Genomic DNA, 10699 nt, shown 5'->3' with positions numbered 1-10699 from the left:
TAGCACCTTCTGAAACAAAATTAAAAACTTAAAATAACTAAGTCTATAAAGTGCCAATGAGGACAGCAAAGCACAGTGCGCCTTAACATTGAGACAGGTGCCCTGCAAAATCCTTCCCCTTGGCTGACATGGCCTGGGGGAGTGGGTCAGTTCCACATCACTGTGGGAGGCTTCCACTCTCACACCCTGAATGCTGCCTGGGCTGAAACCCACCCTGGGGACTGGAGTAAAAAGGGGTAGGGGTGGTGAGAATATCAGGGAATGCATTTGGTGGGGTGGGGTGGGGGGGGTGGAAATTGGGGGCTGAGTGTCCAGAGTCACAGGGCAGAACGTTAAAATGAGAGCCAGGTTATTCAGGGGCAATGTCAGGAAGCATTTTTTCACACAAAGGAGAGTGGAAGTCTGGAACTGTCTCCCTGGGGATCAGCCAGACTGAGGTGGATAGGTTTTTATTGGCTAAGGGTATTAAAAGTCGTGGAGTAAAGATAGGTGAGGTGGAACTGAGGTGTAGTTCTTTCCCCCCCCCCCCACCCCCCCCCACCAGGATGGGAACCACACCAGCTTCCCTCCCCTCCCCTCTCTCCCAAAGCCTGGACCTGACACCGTGATTCAACAATGTCAAACCTACGAACAGAATAATTTAAAAACAAACTAGGACAGACCACGATCTAAAAATCACCTTTTGTGGCTGTCAAAGGGTTAATAACACACAGACTGCAGCCAGTTTGTCAGTGTGTGTGGCGATCCAGCTATCTGACCCCACACACGCACACACACACACACACACACAAAAACACAAACACACCCCATCCCAAACTCTCAGACTGGATCATATATTCCAACTGTAAAAAATATTTCCTCTTCCAGGCCACTTATCTGCTTTGTATCTTACACAGTTACACACTCCCACTCTTTGCCGGCTTGCCACGTTGCACAGCGTTGAATACTATGATATTTACAGGGTGTGCGTGGCATGCAACACCCACAGTGCAATTTTCAAAGGAGAATCTATATACACACACACAGGACATTCGGACAGACTGTCTCTCCTCGTAGCATAGGCGGCCGTCCCCTGCTGCCATGAACCTTCTTGCTGAGCGTGGCCTGGGGATCAGCATTCCAACAAAACTCCAAAGGTTTTCCGACAGTCAACGGCCTTGGCACTCGGAGGCAGAACACGGTCCTGCTTCAGCTGCTCTGAGCCCCGGGAGCTGGCCAGGCGGGTACACGCGGTCCGGTATCTCTTGTCAAATACACCTGTTAGAATCACACATAAGGAGGGGAAGCAAGAGAGACGGGGGACGGGAGAACGAGAGAGAGATGGGGGGTTGGGGAAATGAGAAAGAGAGGGAGGGGGTTCGGTGAGGGAGAGAAGGGGGATGGGAGAGGAGGAAGGGGATGGGGGAGCAAGAGAGGGAGGGCAAGGGGCGGGGGGGGGAAGAGGGTGGGTGAGAGAAAGTGAGTGAGGGCGAAATGTGCGGGGGGGGGGGGAATGAGAGAGAGAGCGAGTGAGGGGGAAGCAGGAGAGAATGGAAGAGAGAGACACAGAAGAGGGACAGAGAAAGGGACAGTGAAAAAGGAGAGAGAAAAAACGGTTATTTCTAAACATTGTACAGGTAGATCCTCAAAATCCCACACAAATAAAACACATCAGTGAGTGCAGCCCATCCGGACAAACAGGAAACTCCCTATCGAGTAAAACAACGGAGGAAGCAAATGCAGGATACAAAACACACTAGAGGCAGTGACGAAACGTGTTTGATGGGGACAGTGTAGAGGGAGCTTTACTCTGTATCTAACCCCGTGCTGTACCTGTCCTGGGAGTGTTTGGTGGGGACAGTGTAGAGGGAGATTTACTCTGTATCTAACCCCGTGCTGTACCTGTCCTGGGAGTGTTTGATGGGGACAGTGTAGAGGGAGCTTTACTCTGTATCTAACTCCGTGCTGTACCTGTCCTGGGAGTGTTTGATGGGGACAGTGTAGAGGGCGCTTTACTCTGTATCTAACCCCGTGCTGTACCTGTCCTGGGAGTGTTTGATGGGGACAGTGTAGAGGGCGCTTTACTCTGTATCTAACTGCCTGATAACATCATGGAGAGGGAGAGAATCTGTTTGATGTTGGTAGGAATGCCTATTTCACTTCAGAGTTACAGTATCTGCATGTTTGCAAGAGGATGACAATACTCCACTGGAAATTCCGATTGGAAACACCGGCCGGCAGATAGAAGATTCGTGACAGACACACAGCGTCTCTGATAATGTCACAGTGTACACTGTATGGACCCTCACCGATATCCATGTTGTCCTTCCCCAGTGCAGCCATGGTCAGGAAGAGAATCTCTCTGTACAGACTCCTACCGGAGGTAAGAGAAAGGAACAGGTTAAACTTCTTCACCCAGTTTGAGAGCACTGACCCACTCTTAGGCTGCACTTTCCCTGGAGCTCCTGAAACTCCCAGCGCCTCTTCAGCCTCACAGTGGAGAGCTCTCCTTTCAGAGAACAAATTAACCAAAAACGGGGAGCGAGGGGGGCGTGAGGGGGAGCGAGGGGGCGTGAGGGGGAGTGAGGTGGAGCGAGGGGGAGCGAGGGGGGCGTGAGGGGGAGCGAGGGGGGCGCGAGGGGGGCGTGGGGGGGGCGTGAGGGGTCGTGAGGGGGAGCGAGGGGGGCGTGAGGGGGAGCGAGGGGGGCGCGAGGGGGGCGTGAGGGGGAGCGAGGGGGGCGTGAGGGGGGCGTGGGGGGGGCGTGAGGGGGACCGAGGGGGGAGCGAGGGGGGCGTGAGGGGGAGCGAGGGGGGCGTGGGGGGGGCGTGAGGGGGAGTGAGGGGGGGTGTGAGGGGGGAGGGGCGGTGAGGGACTCGGGGAGAGCCACAGGCAGGGCAGAGGGATGAGACCCTCACACACACACACACACACACACACAGACACAGACACACACACACAAAGACACACACACACAAAGACACACACACACAAAGACACACACACACAGACACACACACACAGACACACACACACACACACAGACACAGACACACACACACAAAGACACACACACACAAAGACACACACACACAGACACACACACACACACACACACACACACAGACACAGACACACACACACAAAGACACACACACACACACACAGACACACACACACACAGACACACACAGACACAGACACACACACACACAGACACACACACACACAGACACAGACACACACACAGACACACACACACACAGACACACACACAGACACACACAGACACACACACACACACAGACACACACACACACAGACACACACACAGACACACACACACAGACACAGACACACACACACAGACACACACACAGACACACACACAGACACACACACACAGACACACACACACACAGACACACACACACACAGACACACACACAGACACACACACACACACAGACACACACACACACACACACACACAGACAGACACACACACACAGACAGACACACACACACACACAGACAGACACACACACACACAGACACACACACACACAGACACACACACACACAGACACACACACAGACACACACAGACACACACACACACAGACAGACACACACACACACACAGACACACACACAGACAGACACACACACACACACACACACAGACACACACACACACACAGACACACACACACAGACACACACACACACACAGACACACACACACAGACACACACACAGACACACACACAGACACACACACACAGACACACACACACAGACACACACACACAGACACAGACACACACACACACACACAGACACACACAGACACACACAGACAGACACACACACACAGACACACACACAGACACACACACACAGACACACACACAGACACACACACAGACACACACAGACACAGACACACACACACACACACACAGACACACACACAGACACACACACAGACACACACAGACACACACAGACACACACAGACACACACAGACACACACAGACACACACAGACACACACAGACACAGACACACACACACAGAGACTGGTGAGCTGGCAGACACAAAAAGCCTGCCTCTCACCCATTGCACGGAATCCTGCCCTCCTACCTCTGTAGAGGAGGTTGTGCTGGCTGATGACCCAGTGTCTCCACGATCATGTTGATGGCTTTATGCACCTCATTTAACCCGACATAGCGGACCACCTCCTCCAGGTAGCTTAGAGTAAAGGGCTGGTTCACTGTCCTCCACTGGTGCATGGGCAGCTGACCTGCAAACGACACACCAGCACTTAGACCGAGCCTGTACCTTTACGGACAAACACCGTGAATGGGAATCTTCACCGACTGAAATCCAGCAAACCCCCTCATCATTCCCCTGACTGGAATCCAGAAACTCATGATGACCACCCCCCCCGCGCCATGTCATCTCTCTTCAGGTACAATCCTGCAGCATTCATTCCCCTGTGGGGAGGAAATCACAGCAGGTTGCGCTATCCACACTTGCCAGCAGAGGTCGGTGGAGAGCCATCAGGAGCAGAATCCTCTTCCTAACCTGCAGCTACTGACTGCTGCAGCCATAGGACCTGGCACTGCAATGACCCAAGTTCCACTGCACAGCAAGAAACCGTTACAGATGCTGGGCTCTGAACAGCTCCAGCCCAGGTATCCTAACAAAACTGCAGAGACTTCACTCAATTGAATACAATGCACACGTAATGCAGCCCTCACCAGGGCACGAACAGGCATTTTAAATGAAAGCAGAAATTGCTGGGAAAACTCAGCAAGTCTTGACAGCGTCTGTGGAGAGAGGTACAGAGTTAACGTTTCGAGTCTGTATGACCCTTCTTCAGAGCTAAAGAGAAGTAGAAATGTGATGAAATTTATATTGTTTAAGGGGAGGTGGGGGGGGGGGGGGGGGGGGGGGAGGCGGTGAAGCTGGATAGAAGGCCAGCAATAGGTGGGGGCGAAGGAGAGATTGAGAAAAGATGTCCTGGACAAAAAGACAAAGGGAGTGTTAACGGTAGTGGTAGGGGCTAAAGGAGGTGCTGATAGTGGCAGAAAGGTAAAGAAAGCAGAATGTGTTATAGCAGAACAAGCGTAAGCACTCTGTGAAAGAACAACATGGAACAAGTAACAGGCCCTTTTGGGGGTGGGGGGAGGGAGTGATGATTGGGAGAAAAGGGTTAAAACAATTAATAAATAAATGAAAATAAAAATAAGTAAATAAAAATTTAAATTTTTTTTTTCATAAAGGGATTAAAAAAGGGGTGAAGATAGAGGAGAGTGTTCGTGGTCTGAAGTTGTTGGCATTTTAAATGTATGGTTAGCAGGTTACCCCCAAAACAGTGTCTGTACACGGGTGAATACCTCGGTACACATCTGTGTGAGTGTACACAGTGAACACCTCTGTATACATCTGACTGTGTGTCTGTACACAGGGGTGAACACCTCTGTATACATCTGACTATGGGTTTGTACACAGTGAACACCTCTGTACACATCTGACTGTGTCTGTACACAGAGTGAACAACTGTACACATCTGACTGTACACAAAAGTGAACACTTCTGTACACATCTGACTGTGTCTGTACACTGAACACGTCTGTACACATCTGACAGTATGTCTATATAACCCTCCGTCTGATTGCACTGAGTACTGTGCACGATTCCTGCTTCCATATTTTATCAAGGAAATAAAAGCACTGGAGAAAGTGCAAAAAAAAACTGATACCAGATCCAAGAGGTTATAACTATTGGTAGAGATTGAACAGACTGGAGTTCTTTGGGAACACAGGAGGAGGCCATTCAGCCCCTCGAGCCTGCTCTGCCATCCAACTAGACCATGGCTGATCTTCCACCTCAAAACCATCCTCCCACACTATCCCCTTATCCTGTGATGTCATTGGTATCTAGAAATCTATCAACCTCTGCTTTGAACATACTCGGTGACTGAGCCTCCACAGCTCCCTGGGGCAGAGAATTCCAAAGATTCACCAGCCGCTGACTGAAAAAATTCCTACTCATCTCAGTCCTAAATGGCTGACCTCTTATTCTGAGACTGTGTCCCCTGGTTCTAGACCCCCAACCAGGAGAAACATCCTTCCTGCATCTACCCTGTCGAGCCCTGTAAGAATTTTATACACTTCAATGAGGTCACCTCTCAATCTGCTAAACTCTACAGAATACAGGCCCAGTCTCCTCAATCCCTCCTCATAGGACAGTCCCGCCACCCCAGGGATTAATTAGTCTGGTGAACCTTTGTTGCATTCTCTCTATGGCCAGTATTTCCTTCCTTAGGTAAGGAGAACAAAACTGTACACAATAATCCTGGTGTGGTCTCACCAAGATTCTATACAAGGAAAGAGGAAGCTAAGGGGTGACCTAACTGAGGTCTTTGAGATTATGAAAAATTTTGATAGGGTAGAGATGTTTCCAGTTTGGGAGACCAGGACTAGGTGGGGGAGGGACCATCAATATAAGACAGTCACTAATAAATCCGATGGGGAATTCAGGAGAAACGTCTTTACCCGGGGAGCTGGGCGGGAATGTGGGACTCGCTCCCGCGGGGAGAGGGTGGGACTCGCTCCCGCGGGGAGAGGGTGGGACTCGCTCCCGCGGGGAGAGGGTGGGACTCGCTCCCGCGGGGAGAGGGTGGGACTCGCTCCCGCGGGGAGAGGGTGGGACTCGCTCCCGCGGGGAGAGGGTGGGACTCGCTCCCGCGGGGAGAGGGTGGGACTCGCTCCCGCGGGGAGAGGGTGGGACTCGCTCCCGCGGGGAGAGGGTGGGACTCGCTCCCGCGGGGAGAGGGTGGGACTCGCTCCCGCGGGGAGAGGGTGGGACTCGCTCCCGCGGGGAGAGGGTGGGACTCGCTCCCGCGGGGAGAGGGTGGGACTCGCTCCCGCGGGGAGAGGGTGGGACTCGCTCCCGCGGGGAGAGGGTGGGACTCGCTCCCGCGGGGAGAGGGTGGGACTCGCTCCCGCGGGGAGAGGGTGGGACTCGCTCCCGCGGGGAGAGGGTGGGACTCGCTCCCGCGGGGAGAGGGTGGGACTCGCTCCCGCGGGGAGAGGGTGGGACTCGCTCCCGCGGGGAGAGGGTGGGACTCGCTCCCGCGGGGAGAGGGTGGGACTCGCTCCCGCGGGGAGAGGGTGGGACTCGCTCCCGCGGGGAGAGGGTGGGACTCGCTCCCGCGGGGAGAGGGTGGGACTCGCTCCCGCGGGGAGAGGGTGGGACTCGCTCCCGCGGGGAGAGGGTGGGACTCGCTCCCGCGGGGAGAGGGTGGGACTCGCTCCCGCGGGGAGAGGGTGGGACTCGCTCCCGCGGGGAGAGGGTGGGACTCGCTCCCGCGGGGAGAGGGTGGGACTCGCTCCCGCGGGGAGAGGGTGGGACTCGCTCCCGCGGGGAGAGGGTGGGACTCGCTCCCGCGGGGAGAGGGTGGGACTCGCTCCCGCGGGGAGAGGGTGGGACTCGCTCCCGCGGGGAGAGGGTGGGACTCGCTCCCGCGGGGAGAGGGTGGGACTCGCTCCCGCGGGGAGAGGGTGGGACTCGCTCCCGCGGGGAGAGGGTGGGACTCGCTCCGCGGGGAGAGGGTGGGACTCGCTCCCGCGGGGAGAGGGTGGGACTCGCTCCCGCGGGGAGAGGGTGGGACTCGCTCCCGCGGGGAGAGGGTGGGACTCGCTCCCGCGGGGAGAGGGTGGGACTCGCTCCCGCGGGGAGAGGGTGGGACTCGCTCCCGCGGGGAGAGGGTGGGACTCGCTCCCGCGGGGAGAGGGTGGGACTCGCTCCCAGCGGGGAGAGGGTGGGACTCGCTCCCGCGGGGAGAGGGTGGGACTCGCTCCCGCGGGGGAGAGGGTGGGACTCGCTCCCGCGGGGAGAGGGTGGGACTCGCTCCCGCGGGGAGAGGGTGGGACTCGCTCCCGCGGGGAAGGGTGGGACTCGCTCCCGCGGGGAGAGGGTGGGACTCGCTCCCGCGGGGAGAGGGTGGGACTCGCTCCCGCGGGGAGAGGGTGGGACTCGCTCCCGCGGGGAGAGGGTGGGACTCGCTCCCGCGGGGAGAGGGTGGGACTCGCTCCCGCGGGAGAGGGTTGGGACTTCGGCCCGCGTGAGAGGGTGGGACTCGCTCCCGCGGGGAGAGGGTGGACTCGCTCCCGCGGGGAGAGGGTGGACTCGCTCCCGCGGGGAGAGGGTGGGACTCGCTCCCGCGGGGAGAGGGTGGGACTCGCTCCCGCGGGGAGAGGGTGGGGACTCGCTCCCGCGGGGGAGAGGGTGGGACTCGCTCCCGCGGGGAGAGGGTGGGACTCGCTCCCGCGGGGAGAGGGTGGGACTCGCTCCCGCGGGGAGAGGGTGGGACTCGCTCCCGCGGGGAGAGGGTGGGACTCGCTCCCGCGGGGAGAGGGTGGGACTCGCTCCCGCGGGGAGAGGGTGGGACTCGCTCCCGCGGGGAGAGGGTGGGACTCGCTCCCGCGGGGAGAGGGTGGGACTCGCTCCCGCGGGGAGAGGGTGGGACTCGCTCCCGCGGGGAGAGGGTGGGACTCGCTCCCGCGGGGAGAGGGTGGGACTCGCTCCCGCGGGGAGAGGGTGGGACTCGCTCCCGCGGGGAGAGGGTGGGACTCGCTCCCGCGGGGAGAGGGTGGGACTCGCTCCCGCGGGGAGAGGGTGGGACTCGCTCCCGCGGGGAGAGGGTGGGACTCGCTCCCGCGGGGAGAGGGTGGGACTCGCTCCCGCGGGGAGAGGGTGGGACTCGCTCCCGCGGGGAGAGGGTGGGACTCGCTCCCGCGGGGAGAGGGTGGGACTCGCTCCCGCGGGGAGCAGGGAAAATGTGGGACTTGCTCCCGCGGGGAGCAGGGAAAATGTGGGACTTGCTCCCGCGGGGAGAATGTGGGACTCGCTCCCGCGGGGAGCAGGGAAAATGTGGGACTTGCTCCCGCGGGGAGAATGTGGGACTCGCTCCCTCAGGGAGTGGTCGAGGTGAATAACAGAGATGTATTGAAGGGGGAAGCTGGATAAATACATGAGGGAGAAAGGAGTAGATGGATATGTTGATGAGGAGCACGGACAGGGCGGATAGGGAGCAGCTGTTCCCCTTAGTTGAAGGGTCAGTCACAAGGGGGCATAAGTTCAAGTTGAGGGGCAGGAGGTTTAGGGGGGATGTGAGGAAAAACTTTTTTACCCAGAGGGTGGTGAGGGTCTGGAATGCGCTGCCTGGGAGGGAGGTGGAGGCGGGTTGCCTCACATCCTTTAAAAAGTACCTGGATGAGCACTTGGCACATCATAACATTCAAGGCTATGGGCCAAGTGCTGGTCAAAGGGATTAGGTAGGTAGGTCAGGTGTTTCTCACGTGTCAGTGCAGACTCGATGGGCCGAAGGGCCTCTTCTGCACTGAGAGATTCTGTGATGGGTGGAGATGAAGAGGCAGTGGGAGGAGGCTCCGTGTGGAACAGAATCACCAGCAGGAATGGTGAGATGGCCGGTTTCTTTGCTGGAAATTCTGTGCAAATCTACACAAGATCTGATAAACCATGTGCATCAACCATACATAAAATCATGAAGGGTAGAGTATCATGATAGAGTGAACAAGGAGAAACTCTTTCCAGTGGTAGGAGGCTCAGTGACCAAAGGGACACACATTTAAAATAATCAGTAAAAGAACCACAGGTAACATGAGGAAACCTTTTTGTATTTTTACACAGCGAGTTGTTGTGATCTGGAAGGCGCTGCCTGAAAGGGGGGTGGAAGCAGATTCAATAGGAACTTTCAACAAGGAAAAGGACACATTTCCAACACTCTGGGAATGAGCGAAGGGGAGGGGAGTGAGATTTAACTGAATAGCTCTTCCACAGGGGCCAGCACAAACACCAAGGGGCCGAATGGCACCATTACATGCTGCATGTCACTGTAGATTCACACGGTTATAATAAAAACCTGTTCTTCTGATAATTCAGTAATAAGTCCCAGGGTGGGGGACAGTGACTTACTGTACATCCGCCATAAAACGTAAAGGGGTGGGCACTGGTTAGGGTCAAGTGTAAGCACATCCCACAGGATCCTGACTCGGAGCAGCGTGTTGCTGTGAAACATCCACAGAGGCGAATCCTGCAACAACAAAACTTCATTTACCTGGTTATAATGGTGGCGTCTCATCTCCCAGATCCCAAAATAACCAGTGCACTCTGAACGGCCACTGGATCCCTGCCCAGTACACCACAGTTCCAGTGTGGGCCATGGCCCCTTGACCAGTGCACCACAGTTCCAGTGTGGGCCATGGCCCCTTGACCAGTGCACCACAGTTCCAGTGTGGGCAGTGGGTCCCTGCCCAGTGCACCTCAGTCCCAGTGAGGATAATATGTTTGTGAGATTAAGCATGAGGCTTCGCACAGCTCCAATGTGTTGCAGGATGAGCGTGTGTGCTCCCCCTGTACATGCCTACCTGTGATGGTGGTTTAACGTGTTGCGATGTTAACACCAGCTGAAGCAGATTATGGGGGAGCTCGAGCCGGTGGAAATACCAAACCAGGTTCCAGAATATGATGGGATGCTTGTCTACGAATTCAGCCTGTGACAGCACCGTGTCTCCTTCATTCTCCATCAGGCTCTCCAGCTCCTTCCTCAGCACCAGGGGACTGACATACGCCACTGTCACTCGCTCTGGACTCAGCTCCCCGCGTCTGGATCCCAGCCAACTC

The 10699-nt window shown here is 56.4% G+C and overlaps 1 protein-coding gene across 1 annotated transcript in view; it reads right to left on the bottom strand.

Moving 5' to 3' along the window:
- Positions 1 to 581: 581 nt before the first annotated feature.
- The window catches only part of LOC121272863 (DENN domain-containing protein 4B-like), a 248265-nt gene continuing 238147 nt past the window's right edge, over positions 582 to 10699 (bottom strand). Inside the window, exons 21-25 of the mRNA XM_041179697.1 lie at positions 10444 to 10698; positions 9992 to 10109; positions 4127 to 4286; positions 2289 to 2353; positions 582 to 1257 (exon numbers count right to left, since the gene is read on the bottom strand). Of these exons, the coding sequence (XP_041035631.1) occupies positions 1112 to 1257; positions 2289 to 2353; positions 4127 to 4286; positions 9992 to 10109; positions 10444 to 10698 (744 nt within the window). The 3' untranslated portion in view covers positions 582 to 1111. The remainder of the gene's footprint in view (positions 1258 to 2288; positions 2354 to 4126; positions 4287 to 9991; positions 10110 to 10443; position 10699) is intronic.

Source organism: Carcharodon carcharias, chromosome 36, assembly GCF_017639515.1.
Source record: "Carcharodon carcharias isolate sCarCar2 chromosome 36, sCarCar2.pri, whole genome shotgun sequence".
Taxonomy (NCBI): Eukaryota; Metazoa; Chordata; class Chondrichthyes; order Lamniformes; family Lamnidae; genus Carcharodon; species Carcharodon carcharias.
This window is presented reverse-complemented; position numbering and strand designations above follow the sequence as displayed.